A 21,384-nucleotide genomic window follows, 5' to 3' on the forward strand; every position below is an offset into this window, starting at 1 on the left:
CCAGGAAAGAGTTAACAATTAAATACAGGCTGTCACTTACCTTCAAAACTTCTCTGCCATCCCTGCCACCCTCCTGCCCATCTTTCTCCTCAGGCTCCAGCTGCCCATCAAATACTGGACCCCTCCTTAGTCCTGAGAACCTTTTCCCATCTGTTCTAAAACATTCTCCCTCTGCAGCTGCCAGGACTCCTTTTCACAGAGTCCTGTTATGTTATTCAGCTTTTTGTTAACCTTGTTTTTCTCCTTCCAGACCAAATCCGGGGAGCCCCTCAGGCTGTTTTTCTAAACAAGAGAGCAATCCTCTCAGTGGAATTTGTTCATTGTCCCAGGACACCAAACTCAAACTGTTTTTGAGTAGCCAGTTTTATTTGCTTATTATTGTTTAATTTAACAATACAAATATTTTAACAAGTATAACTTCTCCTTTACTCTCGCCTGTCATATTCTCCTCCCCAGAGATCATCATTCCAAGCGTTTTTTAGTTTTTTCATTTTATTTTTTATTTTAACACAAGAGGTATCAAACTGTACATATTTTCTGAAACTTTTTTCGTTTTTGTTTTTGTTTTCCACTTAATGTCTTAGAACCCCTTCCAATATCAGTATATAGAGAATGACTTCATTCTTTTAAATAGTTGCATGGTAGTCTGTAGTTTGGTTTTCCCAGTTTATTGTTAGCATTTTTTGTTTCAAACAATTCCAACATGCTTTTTAAATAACACTTAAGAAATAAAATAAAATAAATAAAATGACACTTTTTTGTCCTGCCCATTACATTACCACCAAAGCTCCTCTAGAAAATTCACAACCTCGTTCCAGTCGCACTGAGGAAAATCCCCACCAGGAACTTTAAGGCGAATTGCACCCCCTAGAGGCTTGGGGTGGTAACGGCAGGTGCTGCCTGCTGGAAAGGAGGTGGAGGCAGGTTTGAGGGAGTTAGGTGAGCAGTGGCAAAGAAAGAGAGTTAGAGACTGGGAGATGAGAGACATGGAGACATGGAGGTCGAGGAAATTCCAGAGTCACAGTAGCTGGAAATGCCCATCCCATCCTTCCTCTCTGGAGCTTGTGGTTATTTTATGAGAGCTTTCCCCTGGCAGTCCTTTTTCCAACATCGGGGCTGAAATGACAAGGAGGAATGGGTAGCCAGGCCTCCTCTAGGGCCCAGACAGCAACTGGCTACTGGTAACAGGGCCACACATGAGGCAATGGGTCACCTGGTTGCCAGCCCCATGAATCTGGTAGGCTATGGAGCCTCAGAGAATTCAGAGGCTGACAGATGAGTCAGAAGTAGTCTAGGCAGAGGGGCTCCCCCAGCCTCCTGCCCCTTACCCTGCCAGCCCCATCTGCCCCTCCCACTCTACAACCTTCAGTGGCTTCTTTTCCTTCTGCATTAATCCCTAACTCATCTGTTTGGCATTCAAGGCCTTCATGCTCTGAGTCTGTAATCAGAGGGAGCCCCCAGCCGCTTAGCACAGGACCTGAGACATGACTGGTGACACAGATGTTTGCTGAATAAATAAATGACTGAATAAATGTATCCTACTTTTCTAAACTGACCTCCCTCCATCTTCACCCTTCCATCCCATCCACATCCACACTTATTACACTCAACTTCTAAGTGCATTTTTCTGTACACTCTCCCTCCTTACTAGAATGCCCTCCTCTCTCCATCTCAAGGTGTCACCTGCAGGAAGCCCTGTCATCCTTCTGCTCTATGTTTCCTGCTCCAACCTTTCTCTGGAATCAAGCACACACTAGCTGCCCAACTTGGGAGTACAGCTCCTGGAAGACAGGGGTCAGCCTCCTCATGTTGCCCCCTCACTATCTGCCTCAGGTTGTGCAGAGCCAAGTACTGTCTCTCCCGAGCAGCAGGGCCTGGAGTTGGATCCCTGCCTCAGTTCTTAGAGAAGCAAGGGGTTTCACCATGGAGGCCCAGCCCAGGCTGCCCCGAACAGTAAGGCAGGGTGCCCCTGGGGGCAGGACACAGCTTCCTTCCCATGTTCCCCTGCAGAGAAGCAGCGGGAGCTGGCCCGGAAGGGCTCCCTGAAGAATGGCAGCATGGGGAGCCCCGTCAACCAGCAACCCAAGAAGAACAATGTCATGGCCCGGACAAGGTAGAGGCCCCACCCCCACCCCGCTCCACCCTACCAGGGCCCTGCCAGCCAGCACCTATCTCTGCTGGTTCCGAGCCTCCCATCTTCCCTCCCTCCTCAGGCCCAGCTCCTCTCTGAGAGGAGAGGGCTTCCCAGGATCCAAGGTGGCGAGGGTGGCGTAGGGGTGAGGGAGGTGGTCGGCACGTCCTAACCCAGTTCCTCACCAGGCTTGTGTGCTTCAGTTGCCAATCCAGTCCCCACAATTCTCCACCCAGGCTGGTCGTCCCCAATAAAGGCTACTCCTCGCTTGACCAGAGCCCAGACGAGAAGCCACTGGTAGCCCTTGACACGGACAGGTGTGTACCGAGACATTGGGGCAGCCGGGCAAGCCACAGCAGCCTGTGCAAACACACAAGTGGGCTGTACAGGACGTACTTGCTATATTGTCGGAATTGGGGTGTTCCTCAGCCCGGACCTCTCCAATTGTGAACCCCTGCAAGGAATGGAACTTTTTACCTGGAGGTGGGGGAGAGCAGAGAGAGGAAAAGGCAACTATGCAATCTGCTGCTGTCCTGGGACAGCTGATCCAATGGCTGCCCCTAAAATGGGCCCTGATGCCTTGCATGGCACCCTGCCCCCTCTGAGGAAGGCGCCCTACTGCTGGGAACATACCTGGCTAGATCTGGACTTTGGGAAAACCCAACAAACCAGGGTAATTTGAGCCTAGAAAAAAAAGGAGGGAGGGCTCTGGGGGATTTAGGAGGCTAAGGGGGGCAATTAATTTAGAAGGGTGGAGCTAGGGAACCTGTCTTGAAACTGCATTCGCACAGCAAGCACCGTTTTTACTGAGACCGTGCTGTTTATTTGGAAGTGTTGGGGAGGGGTGAGGTATTGACTGATGGCGGTGGGGGAAGGTAAAGAGAGTTTTCTATTGAATATCTGGGAGTCACTTCCTCTCTGTCTTCTTTCCCCTGCGGCCAGTGATGATGACTTTGACATGTCCAGATATTCCTCCTCTGGCTACTCCTCTGCTGAGGTGAGGCCCCACCCCTTCCTGTCCTAAACACACGTAAGCAGGTCCACCTCCAAGAGAAGGGGTGGGGCCAACGCCAAATCACACCCTGAGGGGAGCAGTGGGCAAAGCTAGGCGGAGCCCATGCGGGGGCGGGGCCTGGGATAAGATCTGGCTGGAAAGAAAGGTGAGGCCTTGGACTCCGCCTCTAGTGCCGGGGGCCCAGGGTTAGGGACGGGGTTTGGACCCGGGTTGGAGCAGGAACAGGGCCCTTACCTAGACGACACCTTACGGGAGTGGGCCTGAAATGAGGGCAGGGCCCGAATAGAGGCAGGACCTAAGGGGGGAAGTTGCCCTTAGAATGGGGTGCGGTGTGTAGCGGGGTGGGGCCCCAGGGGGACGTGCTTGAGGCTGGGGCCGAGGAGGTGCAAAGCCTGGGGTTTTGGAGAGACCTAGGATGCAACAGGTTGGGCGCCGATGGCCTGGGCATGTGGCCCCGGCCCTGCGTGGTGCCTCCAGATGGTCCCGAGCCTGACCTCCCTCCCCTTTGCCTACAGCAGATCAACCAAGATTTGAACATCCAGCTGCTGAAGGACGGCTACCGGTTAGACGAGATCCCCGACGATGAGGACCTGGACCTCATCCCCCCCAAGTCTGTGAACCCCACCTGCATGTGCTGCCAGGCCACGTCCTCCACCGCCTGCCACATTCAGTAGCTGGCGGGGCCACTGCGGCCGGGGTGGGGCCGCCGGGGACCAGGTTGGACCAGGCAGGGGCCAACCCCTCCCCAGCTCATCCACCTGCCCCCGGCCCCCGCGCACCCTACAGCCGCCAACCTCGTAACAGTCATTGCTTCCTCCTATGGTAGGACGTGTACCTCTGTGTGTTCATGGAGCCGGAGAAACCAAAACCGGGTCTCTCTCCACCCCCGGGAGTGCTGAGGAGGGGAGGGGGCGGTTTGTTCAGTTACTTGGGGGACTTCGCCCAGCATCCTGCCCCCTCCCCAAAGCTGCAGCCCAGTAGAGGAAAGGGGTGACTGGACTGCAGGGAGGCCAACAGTAATGAGTAACAAAGCCAGGGGTTTGGACCCACCCACGTGAAGCCATGAATCCCCCAGCACCAGCCAAGGAAAGGGGCTGGGAAGGAGAAAGGCCCAGGGCAGTAGGGGCAGGGCCCAGCTCCTTCGAGCCGCCTCCACATGCCCCCCTGCTGGCCCACGTACCATCTGCGTTTCTACCCTCATCTCTAGATGGGAAGCCTGATAAAGCTGCCCAGTGGGATATTGTCCCCCACCCTTGGGGATCACTGCCTTCTTTCTCCTCTTTGCCTTGCTTGCTCTGGATTGTGTGGAGGGTGAGGTGGGCGTTACAGACAGCCAGAGTTTAGGGTGGTATGATCTGCCCTCACCTGCCCCTAACTAATGCATCTGTCTCTCTGTGCCCTGCCTCATCCCCCCACCCAACACACACAGACACACACAGACACACACACACACACACACACACAGACACACACACACACACACACACACACACACACACTTACACTTCTGTTCCATTCATTGGTCTCTGTCCCGGGCTGGAAGCAGGAGTTAAGGCTGGCCTCGAATGCCCCATTCCGGTCTCACTCTAGCCCAAGATCCCAGAGGCTGCTTCCCAGGAAGAATCTTCAAGGAAGCAAGCCTAAGAGAACACAGTGGCTGCATGTGTACGGCAGGGACAGCTTGGCAGAACGTGTGTGTGCCTGGGGCTGTGAGGGCGTGTGTCTGCATCTCTGCATTGGGCCTGTGTCTCCAGATGTCTGTGGCGTCTGCGGTGGGGAAGTGACTGTGTGGCCTGTTAACGGTGTGAGAGGCTGCTCAGCAGTGCAGTGGGCTGGCGGTCAGAAGGCTCCGGCACTCTCCCCGTTACCTCCAACAAGCCATTTATATTCTCTGGCTTTCAGTTCCCTCCACTGTACAATGAGCGGCATCTGAAATTATTTTTAAGGTTCTTCCAAACCTGAAGGCATTTCTTCATAGGAATTTCTGTGGAGGTGGATAAGGAGGTCTCTGTTGTCTTTTGAGTACATCTGGTGGCTTCCTGAGTTGCACATCATTCATTGCTTCCTCCTATGGTGGAAAAGAGAGGGGGAAGTTCCTGTGGGACCTGTGTATGCCTGAGTACAATCGGATCTTTTGGGAAATGTGTGAGTGTGTGTCTGTGTGTGTCTGTGCACGTGTATGTGAGTATCTATGGTGTGTGTAGCTGTGTGGGTGTCTGAGAGTCAGAACGTATGTACTACTGCTTCTGCTGCTGTTTCTCAGTGGTGGCAGGGGTGGGGGTGGTGGCTAGAAAAGCTGAGGATGAAAATCAAGAGGGAGAAGGTGACCAAGGCCCTCCCCTGGGCCTGGGCAGTATAGATCTGCCCCGTGCAAAGGAAAGCAAAAGCACAGATAGCCCACGCCTGGTCAGGTCTATGCCGCACAAACCCCGTATCCCAGGGCCACTCCTCCATGCTGACCTCCCCCACGTGCTGGCCAATCCACTCTAATATATACCACTCACATGCTGCCAGCATGCACAGGACACACACACAGCCCAGTTCCTGGCTGCCAGTCCTGGGAGGTGGGAGTTGGAAGGGGGCAAGGGCAGTGAGAAGAGAGAGTAAGGCTGCTGGCTTAGGAGGGGTAGCACCTCTCCCTGCACCACACCCAGGGACTGCCAGCTCCTGAGTGCTGAGGTGCAGCTCTCCACCCTCAACTCCTCCAACCCACGCCTAACTCCTCCAGTGCAGGAACCCCGGTTAGATGATGAGAAAATGCCAAAGGGAGGCAAGGACGGAGAAGACACCTGCAGGACTCACACGGCCCGTACTGGCCCCCACCTGAGCCTGTTTCTCCCCGCCCCCCCCCCGCCCCGGTCAGCATACCCACCCCCTGTCATCTGGGCCCCAAAACCAAGCTTCCTACTACTACTACCACCACCACCCCCCGCCTCCTTGACTCACCCTTCGAGAACATGGGTACCTCCTCTTTTCCAGGCAGGGCCCCCGCCAAGGCTCACTTAGACTGCTGCCTTTGCTGCTGACATGCTGTGTGACTCTGGCCCACTGCTTAACCTCTCTGGCCCTGAGGAATAAGGGAAAGGCTCCCTCCCCACAAGATATACCTAATTCCCTGGCAGGCAAGGGCTTCTAGCTGAGGCAGTGTAGCAAGTGTAGCGGAGAGAAGTACGAAGCTGGCAGCCAGCACTTTCTGGGTCTAGGGAAAGTGCATGGTTCCCTCCTTCCCTGTGGGGGAGGTTGGAGGGGAGGAATCGAGGCCTTAGTTTGCCCCCTGCCACCCTTGCCCCTTGTAGATACTGCCTTAACACTCCCTCTACCCTCAGCTCTGGCTGCCAGCCAGCCGTTTCTCCGTGCTCACTAATTTATTTCCAGGAAGGTGTGTGGAAGACATGAGCCGTGTATAAAATTTTTTTTAACATTTCCATCGCAGTATTGACCATCATCCTTGGTTGTGTATCGTGTAACACAAATAATGATATTAAAAGCATCAAACAAGCCAGCCTCAGCTCCCTACCTGGGGTGCGGGCAAGGGGCAGATGGGCCGGGAAGGGCAGAGGACCAATCCTCTGAATGCGCCTTTCACCCTACCTCCACCTGTGGGTTCCCAGGCTAGGCCTGCCGCCGACCAGCTGCAACGGCTCTGGATGACTCACTTGACCCCTCAGAATCTCTGTTTCTCTTCATCACAGTGAGAAGCTTCGCCTAGAAGATCTCCAGGGACCTTGTGAACTCTTGGAAATTGGGCTGTTTTGAGAGGCTTGAGGCAGGAAGAGACTGGGGTAGGGAGGAAATCAGACCTCTTCACCTCTCCAGGGCTGGGGCTGAGCCAGGTGATATCATAATGGGCATTGCCCATCCTAGAGAGGGAATCAGGGTGGGGTAGGAGCAAGAAGGCTGTGAGGGAGGGAAGCTGAGAGACCCTCCACAGGAGGGGGGTCGCAGCAGCTGGGGCACCTGCCTAGCTGTCTAGGAAAGGGGGTTGGGTGGTCACTGATGTATTGCAGGAGCCCCTGGTAGGTAGAGCCCACCACGGCCTCCCCTAGACCCCACTATGTTCCTCTTTTCCCACAAGACTAAGACCCCCATCAGCACCTACAGTGACTCCTACAAGGATCCTACCTCCATCAAGGAGGGCTATAAGGACCCACCTCTGTGGGCCTGGGAAGCCAACAGGTTTGTGACTCCGGTAAGTGGCGAGCTGGGGCGGGGGTTGGGGGGCGGGCAGTCAGAGTGTACGGCTGTGGGTGTCTGGATCACTGACAGTGTGTGGTTGTCATTATGTGTTTGTAATTATTTGTAGCTTTGTGTGTGTATGTGTGTGACTCATTTGCTTAGGCATGGAATTTATCATGATATATATAAAGTAATATGAGATCCTGCCCTCATGGTGCCCTCCTACTCCACCAGGGTAGGAGATGGGGAGAGATAGATGATAATCAAGAAATAAATAAGAGTTTTGTAAATTGTCCCAAATTGTGTAAAGGACATAAACGGGGTACTGGAAATGGAAAGTAACCAGGGAGAGCTACTTAAATAGAAGTAATGAAAGAGGGCTCTCTCTTTCAAGGTGACATTGAGCTGAGACTGGAAAGGTGAGTGAGAAATAGCCATGTGAAGAACTGAAAGAATAGGGTTCCAGGCAGAGTGATCAGAAAGTGCAAAGCCCCTGAGGCTGCCTGTGGGCTCTGCCTACAAGAATGTTTTTATGCATGCTTATTACAGTCTCCTGTGTCTGTACCTGAAGACAGGTGGCCAAGTGGGGCTGTGCGGCTTTCACAAAATGGAGAGATCTGTAAGTCTAATTGTGACTCTGCCCAAGGGAGTTTATCTATGTGTACCACCCAACAAAACTTTGCTGAGTATTTACATGTGTCAGGGACAATGTGGTTACAGTGAAGGGCCAAGCCATGCCTTTGAGGATCTCTCGGCAAAAAGTGAACAAAGTAGGACTGCCCAGTGTGGAACATGCACCAGCAGAGGCTTGTGCTGGTATAACAGCCAGAAAGCCACTCCCGGGACTTGAAGGGCAGGTCTGCTAAGAGATCCAGAAGAAGGACACTCGAGCAGAAGAGGAATGTGAGAAAGGGCAGCCCAGGGGCAGGGACCTACCAGGAACTGAGAACTGGAGCAGAGGGAGAGGCCAGCTCTATGGTAAGAGAGAAGCCTGCAGACCGTGAAGGGCTTCAGGTTGTGTTGAGAAATGTGGTCATAATGGTCCAGACTTTTGAGCGTGGGAGTGTCATGCTTGGATTGTGAGTGACACACTCTGGCCACTGTGGCAGGAGATTGAAGGGGCTGGAGTTGAGGGCAGGAAGCCCAGTGAGGTGGTGAAGGATGAGGGAAGAGGATATAGGTGGGAGATAAGGAGAGACTGTAGCAGTGAAAAATAGGAGAGTATTTTTGAATAGGAGACTATTGTTATACTCTCAATAGTACTCTCCTACTGTTGAATAGGAGAGTCTTTTAAAAATAATTTTTATAATTACAAAATAAATATATGCTCAATCAGAAAGTGGGGAATCACTCAGAGAAGCACAAAGAAAATGGCAAATAATTCTCACTACCCAAAATAACTACCGTTAATTTATTATTATATGCCCTTTCAGGAAGCAAATATTTTTTTATGAAGGTGGTGTCATATCGTATACTAATATTTTGAATCTTGCTTTTTTCACAAAACCATATATCAAGTACATTTTCCTGTGTCAAAAATATTCTATAATGTAATTTTAATGACTATAGTATTTTATTTTATGAATGTACCAAAATATGGTTGAGGAATCTTATATTATCGGAAATCTAGATTATTTATAAAATTTTGCTAGTATAATTATTCTTGTACATTCTTTGTATATATCAACTATTCCCTTAGGATAAATTCATAGATAGAAATTGTTGCGGGAAAGGATATGTGAATCTAAAAACTTTTCATATACACTTCAAATTGCTGTGATAAGGGTTATAATAATCTACATGCCCACCAGCAGAAGATGAGAGTGTCTGCCTGCTTTCCCAAACTCAATAGGAGGGAATTTTTAGGAAGCAGATAACACACCTTGGTCACCATCTAGATATAAAGAAGAGGGGAGAGATTAAGAGGACTTCTGGGTTTTGGACTCCGGAAAACTGGAGGAAGGGCAGTGCTACCAACTGAGATTTGGAATTGCAGATGAGAGAGAGATTAGGAGTTCATCTGGGGACAAAAATATTCAAGGACTTCCAGGAAAAGATGTCTGCTGTGTAGCTGGATATACTTATCTGAAGCAAAGGACAGAGGTTTGGGCTACAGACATGAATTCTGAAATCAACATATAGGTGGTAGCTGAAGTCATAGAGATTGCCAAAAAAAGAGTAAGAAAATGGCCAAGGATAGGACTTTGGAGAATGTCAATATTTCAGGAGTAGGTAAAGGAAGAAGAGCCATAAAAGGAGACAGTGATAGGACGAAAATCATAGAGAAACCAACAAAGACAGCATTATTAGACAAAGCTCGGTGTCAAATGCTGTCAGCACAGAAAGGGATCTCTTGGATGTAGTAACACTTAGCCGCCTGGCTAAACAGCTTCAGCGAGTGGTGAGGAATGAAAGTCAGATAGCAGTGGGATTAATAATGAAGGAAAAGGCTTCCGCTTCTGGCAGTATGGTGGTCTAGAAACTCTGAAGGGCCCTCCTGCTTCCAAACAACTAGGTCCTGCATAAAAATTAATTTTCATTTTGTTTTGGACTGTCAGTGGAGATGAGTAGTAAGTATACTAAGAAGACAGGATTGCCCTGAGGACAAACACCACTATTAGTACTACAAGCAGGAGTTTAAGCCTTAAGCTAGCTGAAAGATGGAGCAACTGAACCAGAAAGTCCAGTGATCTCGGGCTCCCTTCCTCCCCGCTACCCCAACACACATACACACACACACACACACACACACACACACACACACACACATACACGATGAATGTATATCTTCTATGGTGGAAAATATCCTCAATGTAGGTTTCCAGGTATCCTTAGAGTATGGTCAATCAGATCTGAGCTCACAATAAAAGACATAAGGAAACAAACCACCATATGACAGTCAACAGAAACAACAAACAGCAGACTTAAACCTCCAAGGATGTCAGATATTGGAAATAATAGTTAAAGAACACAAAATAATTATGAATTTTTCTGAGCAAAATGTGAACTCATCAAAATGAGGATGCAACAAGAGATTATATTTTTAAAAGAATGGACAGATTTTTTAAAGAAACGAAATTTTAGAAATAAAAGATATATGTGTTAAAACCAAAACTCAAAAAAAAATTAAAAAAAAACAAAAACAAAACTCAATGGATGGATTAAGGAGCAAATTAGACACAGCTTAAGAACATCAGTGAAATGAAAAACAGAGCAGGGGGACTTCCCTGGTGGTCCAGTGGTTAAGACTCCACGCTTTCAGTTCAGGGGGCACGAGTTCCATCCCTCATTGGAGAACTAAGATCCCACAAGCTGTGCAGTGTGGAAAAAAAAAAACAGAGCAAAAGAAATTTCCCAGAATGCAGCACAGACAGACAGAGAGCTATAGAAAATATGGAAGAAACATTAAGCAATATGAAAGAAAGAGAAGATCCCACACAACTACTCGGGGTTCCAGAAGGAAAGAGCAGAAAGGAGAGTAGTCATTATCTGAAGAGACAAAGGCTCTTGATTTTCAACAACTAACAAGAGAAATGAATCCATAGATTCTTAGGCAACACGTGAAACTGCACAACACCAGCTTAAGAGATGACCTTAAAAACATGCAGAGAGAAATTATTTTCAATGTGTCTTCCTTTCAAGAACAAAAGAAAGATAAAGACACAGACAAAAACTAAAATATTTACTACAATAAGACATATAATAGGGGGCTTCCCTGGTGGCACAGTGGTTAAGAACCCGCCTGCCAATGCAGGGGACACAGGTTCGAGCCCTGGTCTGGGAAGATCCCACACGCTGCTGAGCGGCTAAGCCCGTGCACTGCAACCACTGAGCCTGCGCTCTACAGCCCACGAGCCACAACTACGGAGCCCACGTGCTGCAACTGCTGAAGCCCTCGCGCCTAGAGCCCGTGCTCCGCAACAAGAGAAGCCACCGCAATGAGAAGCCCGTGCACCGCAACGAACAGTAGCCCCCGCTCGCCTCAACTAGAGAAAGCCCACGCACAGCAACGAAGACACAACACAGCCAAAAATAAAAATAAAAAATTTTAAAAGACTTATAATAAAGGAACTTCTAAAGGATACACTTTGGGGAGAAGGAAAATGATAACAAAAGGAAGGTCTGAGATGCAAGAAGGAATAGTGAGCTAAGAAACTGGTAAACATGAGATAAATTTAAACATTGTCCATAGAAAATAATTATAATAATTTTTAACTTGTAAAATTTAAAGAAAGAACCAAAATATTAGAAAACAATATCATGTAAATTGTATATTAGAAAACAATATCATGTAAGGTACAAGGATAGGAAAGGAATTTTTACAAAAACTGTCATTATTCACAGATGATACAGTTGTGTTTATAGAATCTACAAATTATTAGAATAAGAGAATTTAGAAAGTTGGATGAATTTAAGATAAAAAGCATATTTAGGAAGCATAATCTTAAAATATATATGTCATTTTAGCAAGAAAGAGTGAGAGTAAGTAGAAATAAATCTAACAATGTGTGCAAAACTGTATGGATAATATTATAAAACTTTGAATACTTTAAAAAAATACTTAAATGAAGAGGCGTAACATGCTCATGAATAGGAAGAGTCACTAACATAAAGATTCCGTGCAATTCTGATTAAAATCTCAACAGGAGTTTTTGAAGAATTTGACAAGCTGTCTCTAAAATTTATAGAGAAGAGCAAAGGCCCAAGAACTAGCTAAAACACACCTGAAGAAGAAGGGGACTTGTCCAGTCAAATATTAATATTTATTACCAAGCTATAGAAATTCATAAAGCATAATATTACTGTAGGGATACACAAATTGATTAATGGAATAAAACAGACCAGAAATGGAGCCACACATATATGGAAACGATATACAACAGAGATGACTGAAAGTAAAGCTATGGGAAAAGATGTTTCAGGCTTGGGGTGGCATTACAAATCTGTGGGAGAAGATAGGTTACTCAATGAGACAACTGGTTATCCATGTGGATAAAAACTAAATTGATCCCCTAATTCACACCAAACCCCAAAACAAATTCCTGACAGATTAAGGCACAAATATGGAAAGTAAAACTGTATAATTTTAGAAAAAATTATGACATTATCTCCATTATCTTAGATTATGGATGGATTTCCTAAGTCACAAAAGCACTACATAAGAGATGAATAAATTCAACTATGTTAAAATTAAGAACTTATGTTCATCAAAAGACACCAAAAAGAAAATGAAGTTACAAGCCACAAACTGAGAGACGATAATTGCAACATGTAACTGACAAAGGAATATGTAGAATATATAAAGAACTATAATTCTCTGGGTTGAAAGGAACACGTTTTGACTCCTTCCTAAAACCCCTCGAAAACTACAATAAATGCATATTTAAGACATAAATTTGCAAGAATAGTGAGAAGGAAGGACAATGACAAAATTTCAGAAGCTGGAAAGTGTGATAGATAAGTAGTAACTGACACAGCAGATCTGAGAAAGCTGAATCCAAAGCCAGCAGTGGGAAACACAAGACATAATTCAACTTAAAACTGCAGAATTTTTAAAAGGCTCAGAAATTGGTAATACTAGGTTTCTCTGGAACAGAAGATGGGACAGGACCAAGGCTGAAACAATAATGATTTGAAAGCTAAGAAGCAATTAAACCCCCTCTTCTATTCCACGCCGTAGGGTGACTGCTCACCCATCTCTGCAAAAGTCAGAAGGCTTATTTTTTAGCAAGGATCTCAGGACTGGAGATTCCAGTTAAGGTCAGGGTACCATACTGAAAACAGATGAACCTCCATATGCTGAATGCTAAACCCCCAGCAGCCCTCTTCTCCACTAGGTTCTCAGAACAATGGCAGCTAGGTCACTACTCTCAAGCCAAAGACTGAAAGAGTCTCTTCCGAGGGATCTGATCAGCCCAAGAGAAAAGACCTACAGATACTGACAGAGTTTGCAACAAATAGTCTAGCCAGAGCATCCTACAATGACGCCCACCCACAGCTCAAAGCCTCCAATGAGCCTTTTTAGTCTCCTACTCATAAACATGAGCAGTCAAAGATTACAGACATCTGAGGAAAGCCTCGAATGGAAACACTGAAGAGTCTGTGAGTTCTTCTAAATGATTATTTGTGTGTGTGTGTGTGTGTGTGTGTGAGCGTGTCTGAGTGTGTATGTATAGATGTACATCTGTCTATGAGTGTATCTGGGCGCACAGATCTATGTGTATGTCTGGATGTGCATGTGTTTGTGTGTATGTAAAACTCAGGGGAGTGCTAAGTCATGGGGCCCCTCCACCCATATGGAGTATGACTGTGTAGGATCTGCCCACAGAACAAAACCTCAGCTGGGCACGGAGGATCCAAGAAGCCCCTCAGCTGAGGGGTTTTCAGGGGAATAGGAGCACTAGAAGCAGCAAGGTCTCATCCCAGGCCAAGAGAAGCCTCTGCTCTTCAGATCATAAGGGTGAAATGCAGTGCAACAGCGTCATCCCAGCACCTTGCTGCCCACTATGATGAGAAAGTCCTTTCTGGTGTCTGACTTTGCTGGGTGTCCCACCCCTGGAACCCAGCTGCCTTTTCATCCTAGCTGCCTACAGAGACATGGGCCCACAACTAACTTGGCAATGGGCCTTTAGCTGAGGACAAGGGGGCCCTTGATCTGGGCTTCTACAGACCCAGCCAAACAAGGGGTGTTGGGATAAGATGAGGTGAACCCCGAGAAGCAGAGGGGCCCAGAGCCTGAACCAAGATCAGGGAAAAAATCAGGATAGGATGTGGACCAGCACAACGTATATGTCAGGGTCAAGGGTAATATTGGTGTCAAGATGAGAGCCACAGCAGAATTAGGGTCAGGTTGGAGTCAGAGAATTAGATTTTAAAGTAGGTGCCCCTCTGGCCCCATCCTTCATCTCCTTCAAGATGCCAGATTCACAGAGAGCCCTTCCTGTCCAAAACACCTGCCTAAGGTAGCCAGCTCCCGGGGCAGCCAGCCTTTCCTGAGGTTGTTCCACGGGCCTGTTGCTCTGTTGGGGAAGACCCAGGCCCTGCTCCCAGGCAGCACACAGTCTGGAAGAAAGAGGACAGGAACACCCAGCTCTGCCCTTATAGGTCCCAGTCAAGGAAAGGACAGAAATGAGAAGAACATCAGAAAACCACTCTGACTGAGGGAAAATGTTGGGTTCCAAGTCCGAGCCTTGGATGGAAGAAAAGGAGAAAAGGGTGATTCAAGCAAAAGAACTATGCAGAGGGAACCAAGGCTGGCCTGGGGATCCCTCTGGCATAGGGAGAGGGTTGGGAGACGCACCTGGGCTGACCTCAATAGGGGCTAAATCTAGGTCCAGCTGGATACCAAGGCTGGGGTCTCCATGCACCTAGCCATCTCCTCCCCTCTCTCCTTGACAGGGCCTGACTCAGACTGTGCAGCGCCACGTGGATCCTGAAGCCCAGCAGAAGACGGTCAAGTGTGCTGTGCAGGACTACCGCTATAAGAATTCCATACCAGGCCACCCCTACTTGCCTGAGAAATACTGGCTGTCTCAAGAGGAAGGTAGGGCCTCACCCATCACCCAACTGTGACCCCATTCAGTGACCCCAACAAAGACCCTACACCTGAACCCAACTTGACTTCTGACCTCCACCCTGATCCTATACAAACCTTATCCCCATCCTCGACCAGGGCTTCTTCTCTAATTACCCCCATTCCAGCTTGATTCCCAACCACCTGGCGTGACCTTGATCCTGACCCCTGACCCTGGAGGAGGAGATCCAGGCTCTGCCTTTTGGGAGCTCCCAGTCTATGCCAAAGAATTGGAAGGGGCCTGGGCCTTATCCCTAGAGAGAGGGAGGGAGCATTAACCTCCTCCAAACAAATTCCTCCATGTGTATTCCGGTGCTATCTCCTCCCATCTTCTTAGTGACCCTGCTCCATCAGGTTCCCTTCTCTCCTGCATCCCTCTGCCTCACCACATCTCTCTCCCCTCAACCTGGAAGACTTTTCTAATTTCCTCCTGTCTAAAAATTCTCTGTCGCTCCTCCCCTTCACAGCCAAGATTCTTGGAAATAGAGTCTATGTCTCTACTTCCTCACTCCTTATGCCTTATGAGAAATTATCTTTCTCATTTGGTTAGGGGTTTATTATGTCTTCCTGTACATTCCAAAAGAACAGAGAGTCTTGTTTGATTTAGAGCTGTGCCCCCTCCACCTAGAATAGCAGCAGGCTTCATAAGTATTTGTTGAATGAATTGATGATTAATCTTCAATTGAAATTGGGAGTCTGCATCTCCTACACTCATGTTTAATGTTTATTAAAACTGATCTTGTATGGTTCTAATTACCTCATCCATGGGACTCTTCAGTCTTTTCCTCATGAGACCTACCCTATGTATTTCACTCTGACCACTCTCTGTGAAACTCTTTCCTTCCTCAGCTTCTCTGATGCCTCAATTGCTGGGTCTCTTGTTTAATCATTCTGGAAACATGGGGTTCCTCGGGATGCTGATCGGACCCTCCTCTCTCCTTATTCCTCTCCTGAGACCGTTTAATCTAACCCACATCTTTAATTACTGACAACTCTAAGTGTTTATTTCTAGTCTTGTCCTCTTACCAGGATTCCACTTTCCTTTATCTGATTATGATCAAATTTACCTGAATGGCCCCAAACACTTTAAACTCAGTATGTCCAACCCACCAACCTAGAACTCCAAGTCCCAACACACTGTCCCACACATACACGCACCTGCTCTTACTCTAGGGCTCCTAGAACTCCTTTCCTAATCTCTCACATGTATTCTTTCACACTGTTAGAGTGGTGGATCAGAGAGGAACTTACAGGACACTTAGGTGACTGGATAGGTGGGGCTTTGGAGGGTTTTAAGTAGAGAACTGTCTTGGTCAGATTTTCATTTATCATAAGTGCCACAGTTTCTATGTAGAGATCGGATTGTAGGATTTCAGAATGAGGCAGGAAGACCAGTAGGCTAATAACAATAATAAAAACAATAATAATAATGGTGATGATGATGATGATGATGATAGTTTTCTCTGTGCCAGGCATTGTTCTAAATGTTTTACATATAATAACTTATTTAAATTTCACAAGGACCCTATGGGGTAGATAGTATTATTACCCCCATTTTAAAATTAAGGAAATAGAGACAAGGTGAAATTAATTAACTAGATCAAGGTCACACACAGTTAATATATGGCAGAGCTGAAATTTGAACCACAGGAGTCAGTCTACAGAGTCCATCCTATTAACCATGACATTCTTGTCTCCTGGTTTAGGCACTGCAGAGATACAGGAGTGATATCATGGGGGACTGGAAGAAAGAATAGAGTCAAGTGATTTTAAGGAGGCAGAATAAGCAAACTTTGAGCCTGGATGTGGAAGATGAGAGGGAGGATTTGGGAGGAGGCCCATTTCCAGGGTTTCCAGGTTGGCTGATTCAGAGAGGGTGGTGCCAGGATGAAAAGCGATCAGCTCAAAGGACCCAGGCTCCACTCAGAAGCTTGTCTTAGGTGGGATATAGGCTGCATCTCAGTGTCTAAGACAAGTATGGGGCCAGGCTGGGCTTTTCTGGCCTAAGGGAGATGAGTGAGCGTCCAGCTTTGTGCTGGGGATCAGAGGAAAAATATCGAAGGGGTCCCAGATCCTGGGGCAGAATAAGGAGTAATACTGTCTTATGTCTCCACCCCTATGATCAAGCAGACAAATGCAACCCAAACCACCTGTGCGGTAACCAGTACAATACATGGAAGATGGGACCTTACAACTGTACGGGCTGGAACAAATGTGCCACATACCTTCCTCGCCTGCCTAAGGTATCTACTGTGCCCAGCAAAGATGCCTGGGGCCTGGGACCACCCCCCACCCCCCATCTGCCTCCCAAACCACAGTGTCTGATATTTCACCATTAGTTTCTCATCCCTTTCCCACCAACAATGCTCCAAGGCCTTTTCCCATTTGTGAGACTAGGGTTTATATTTTCTAGGAAACAAGGGAGCTCAGGAGTGAAGCTGTGCTGGGCCTCTGGGTCCCAATCTCTGGCTAGGCTCTGTGGAGACATGGCTGGTGCGCACTCCTTGAGGCGCTACCTTCCTGAAGCTTGCCACCTGGCGCCTTCCCACATGGTCTGGCCAAGAAGTCATTGATAGGCTGAGTCTACCTGCTCCTCTCCCCTCCTCTGTGATGTGAGCAAGGACAAAGGAGGGAGAACAAGGCCATCCAGAGGCAGAGCAGATAGATACAGGAGAGTCTTCCAAAGAGATAGGAAGGAGTCCAGCCACGGCCCTAGGCATGAAGAAAGAGGGAAGATGTAAGGATACCAGGCAAGAGTAGGGGCTCTTAACTGTAGGTTGATGGCCGACCTCAGGTTGACCGAACCCTTCTGAATCAGAACTTCAAGAATCAGAATCAGAATTTTTCATAAGTTCCCCAAGTGATTCTGATGGGCAGGCAACACTGCAATATTGAAAAATCCCTATTAGAGAGACACGAAGACACAGCTACACAGAGTCGGCTAGACAAAGAAGGGTAAAATCAGAGGCAAACGGTGAGACAGGGATGTCAGAGGTGCAGGTCCAGACCTGGTCCACCTACAGCTCCACTTCCCCCACCCCCACCACCTGGGAGGCGGAGTAAAACGCGTTGCCCAGCGACAACCCCAAACACTCAGAACGTGGGAGAGTAGGGGAGCTTCTGGAGGGCGGGTGAAGGCGTGGCCTGGAACTAGTCTGCGTGTTCTGGGAGAACCCCCAAAGGAGGAACTCTTCCGGGTCAGAGCTTGAGGCAGCGTGTGTGCCACTTCCAGGAGGCCGGGATGGAGACAGTAGTTCGAGGAATGCCCTTGGTGTACCCTCCTAAGCCGGAGCGACTCAACGCCTACGGTAACGGATGGTGGGACAGTGGAGGGGAATGTGTAGGCCAGAAGGACGGAGGGATGGAGACCCGAGGTACGGGGCGGAGGCCGAGGGCCCTGGAGAGGCTGTAACCTTGTCTCTGTTTGTGTCTCCATCTCTTTCTGTCTCTGACCTTGTCTCTTCCCATTCCTGTGACTCTGTGTCTGGGTCTCCCGGGCTCGGGGCCCGCGGGCGCAGAGCGCGAGGTAGTGGTGAACATGCTGAACTCGCTGTCACGGAACAAGCCGCTGCCAGAGATCACGCCCCGCTGTGGGTGTGTGGACCCGCTGCCGGGCCGCCTGCCCTGCCAGGGTTATGAAAGCGCTTGCTCGGGCCGCCACTGTCTGCTTGGCATGGACTACTGCGTCGCCGGGCCACCATGCACCGAACGTCGCCTGCGGCTTTTGCGCACGGAGCGGCCGACTGCAAGGTTCGCAGGGCCGCGCGCGCAGTAGCCGGGCCCCGCCCCCAAGCAAGCCCCGCCCCCCGAGCCCCCCTACCCCAGCTGCGGACGGTCCATCCCGAACCACTTCTAGCTCTGACCTGCCTCTGTGCCAGACCTCACCCCGCCTCCAGCCCGCGCGGTCCGCTTACTGGCGCCTCCCTGTCCCGCCCTGGGGCCTCATGGCCTGAACGTACGGCTGAGGCGGGAGAACCTGCACGGAGATACCCGAGTTCCTGATTCTATCCCTCCTGAACTGGGCTCAAGGTCAACCTGGCTCCTGTACGTCTTCTGGAGGCTCTGCCCGAGGGTTTCTTTGAGGAACAAACTCCGCGCACCAGTTTGCTCCCCCTTCCCACACCCGCCGGCCCCGCCCCCTACCTGGTCACCCGACCCTGGAGACGCAGGTTCTAGTTTGCGGAGTGCCATGTGTCCTCAGAACAGTGTCCCCTATTCCTGGGCCTCGGGTCACCGTTGGTAATGGGCAGGGTCATCGCTGGGTTCTAAGAAGGCAAGGAAGTGGTGACCGCATTACCAGAAGGGCCCTGGCCTCCTCGGGGCCCCGCACCACCTCTGGAGGTAGACAGCCTCGCGTGTTATTGTGGAGGAAACTGAAGCTCGAGCGCTCAGCAGAAGCCCAGACTGCAACGCGGCCCTTTCCCTGCACTTGGCGTTAGACAAGGCTGGCTGAGCCTAGGAGAACTCCAATGTCTGCGTCTGTCTAGAGAGCTGTGAAAGGGGGAGGGAGATCCTGAACGCTGTCCCTAACCCCGTGGTGATACCCCATCCCTCCCCAGGCTGAGAGAGACTGATTCATTGTGCGAAACTGGGTCTTATCCCTCACAAGGGCGTGGAGGAGCGAGAAAGTGCCTAAGCCTCAGAAACGTCGCCTCGTCGATAAGCTGGAGTAATTGCTGTCCCATGTTGAGGATCCGGGGGCTCCCAGGTCCTCAATGACTGTACCCCAACCCTCCCCAGAGTACAGCGTTCTCCGCCGCCCAGCCTGGGCGGCAGAAACGAGGCCTTAGGGGGAGAGGGACTTCAGGTGTCTTCCCAGAGGCGACGTTTCGAGGTCTTGAAGGGACAGGAGGCCGGAAGGAAGGATCTCCGAGCAGTAGGACTGACACCTGAAGTGCAGCTCAGAGTCTTGGTCTGGGTTGGGGCGTAGAAGGAAGTCAAAAGGCCCGACCCATTCCTGCCCACTGCTTCCTTCTCCAGGAGTGTATCGCCCTGCAAGCACCGGCCGGGAATGCAATGTGCTGTTATAACTCCCCCGCCGTCATACTACCCTTGTCCGAACCTTAGGTAAATCTGGCGCTCACACATGCAAATGCGCACCCACACAGAAGCTGTAACCTTGGCATGGCGGGGGACCCAGGGACTAGTTGGGATAACTGACCGCTGCGATGCACCGACTGGAAGATGACACCAGGGGGCGATGGTGCCATGGGGAAGTCAAAGCTGGCAACTAAATGAGAGGGCATGGAGGTGGCATTGAGGGTTTACATGTTGGCAGTGGGGCTTAGAGTCAAGAGATCAGGGCGTTAGGTTCAGGGCTTGAATTAAAGAGTAAAAAGTCAGTGTTAGGGAGCGGGTATCGGGAGTCAAAAATTTAACAGTAGAACCTGAGGTCAAGAGGTCAGTGTTGGAGCCTAGGGCCATTATTCGGGACAAAATGTTGGGGTAAGATTAGCATTGAGAATTGGAGTCAGACGTATGAGGGTCCAAAAGGGCCGACCCATCTCTCCCCACAGATGGGACACAAGTCACTTCAAGAAGACCGGTGGCGCCCAGAGAAACAACTACGTCGTCCACCCTGAGTTTGTGTCTGAGACCTATCCTGACTACCACTGCCGGTAGAGCCCGGGCTGGCCGGGCCAAGGGGGCTGAACAATAAATAAATTCTTCATCCTAAAGGCTGCCTCTCATGTCCTTACCCAGCAGGATCTGGCAATGAGGAGCCAGTCACTCAGGCCTCTGCCAAGCCCCCTCAACTGAGATACAGTTTCTCAAAGTCATCTTGCCCTGAGCCCTCCCCACTCCATCATCTCAGTACTTCCCTTGGGTGGCCCTGAGTGCCCTCCTGACACATGGCAGTAGCCCTATGAGAGGCATGACCTCCTCCTTTCCATCCCAGAGCCCAAAATAATGGGCCCACCTAGCCACGCAGGAGGGCCCAGCTACCTCCCATCCTATGAGGGCCCCACAGCTGCCATTTCCCCAATATCCCCCAAACCTAGATGTCCCTTCACCCCCATTATCTCAGTGGACCCAGAATCGCCCATCCTGCAGTCAGAGCCATGTCCCTATACTCAAAGCTCTTGATCTCTGTTCCCAGAGTCTCCATCACAGCGACTCCGAAGTCCACGTTCAGATACCCTTGCTGCCCTCCCCCACCCAAGTCCAAGAGGTCCAAAACAATTTTGGAGGGTTTCATGATCAAGAAATTTCAAATTACAAAACAAAGCCCTGCATCATCAGAAAGTCTACAAACAACAAACGCTGGAGAGAGTGTGGAGAAAAGGGAATGCTTTTGCACTGTTGGTGGGAATGTAAATTGATACAGCCACTATGGAGAACAGTATGGAGGTTCCTTAAAAAACGAAAAATAGAACTACCACATGACCCAGCAATCCCACTACTGGCCATATACCCAGAGAAAACCATAATTCAAAAAGACACATGCACCCGCAATGTTCCTTGCAGCACTATTTACAATAGCCAGGT

General features: G+C 49.4%; 2 protein-coding genes across 13 annotated transcripts in view; both read left to right on the forward strand.

Annotated features, from left to right (window-relative positions):
* The window catches only part of FAM219A (family with sequence similarity 219 member A), a 55,090-nt gene extending 48,446 nt beyond the window's left edge, over positions 1-6,644 (forward strand). For 4 of the 8 annotated variants that reach the window (XM_027088979.1, XM_027088982.1, XM_027088985.1 and 1 more), the window contains 4 exons: positions 2,011-2,113; positions 2,368-2,448; positions 3,074-3,128; positions 3,662-6,644. In XM_027088979.1, the coding sequence (XP_026944780.1) occupies positions 2,011-2,113; positions 2,368-2,448; positions 3,074-3,128; positions 3,662-3,820 (398 nt within the window). In that variant the 3' untranslated portion in view covers positions 3,821-6,644. Of the gene's footprint in view, positions 1-2,010; positions 2,114-2,367; positions 2,449-3,073; positions 3,162-3,661 lie in introns of all 8 variants that reach the window. The other 4 variants (XM_027088981.1, XM_027088984.1, XM_027088986.1 and 1 more) reach the window with 3 other exon arrangements.
* Positions 6,645-6,768: 124 nt separating this feature from the next.
* On the forward strand, positions 6,769-20,569 carry SPMIP6 (sperm microtubule inner protein 6). Of its 5 annotated transcripts, XM_027088977.1 has the most exons (8): positions 6,925-6,928; positions 7,222-7,335; positions 14,721-14,865; positions 17,023-17,138; positions 18,128-18,203; positions 18,414-18,645; positions 19,876-19,962; positions 20,412-20,569. In XM_027088977.1, the coding sequence occupies exons 4-8, from the start codon at positions 17,076-17,078 to the stop codon at positions 20,515-20,517; spliced, it is 564 nt and encodes a 187-aa protein (XP_026944778.1). In that variant the 5' UTR covers positions 6,925-6,928; positions 7,222-7,335; positions 14,721-14,865; positions 17,023-17,075; the 3' UTR covers positions 20,518-20,569. The 5 variants fall into 5 exon arrangements, with proteins under 5 accessions (XP_026944775.1, XP_026944776.1, XP_026944777.1 ...); XM_027088974.1 differs by having other exon boundaries at positions 6,769-7,335; XM_027088975.1 differs by having other exon boundaries at positions 6,769-7,335; positions 17,026-17,138.
* The last annotated feature ends 815 nt before the right edge of the window (positions 20,570-21,384 follow it).

The sequence above is a fragment of the Aethalodelphis obliquidens genome, unplaced genomic scaffold (assembly GCF_003676395.1).
Source record: "Aethalodelphis obliquidens isolate GAN/ISIS:26980383/991018 unplaced genomic scaffold, ASM367639v1 scaffold64, whole genome shotgun sequence".
Taxonomy (NCBI): domain Eukaryota; kingdom Metazoa; phylum Chordata; class Mammalia; order Artiodactyla; family Delphinidae; genus Aethalodelphis; species Aethalodelphis obliquidens.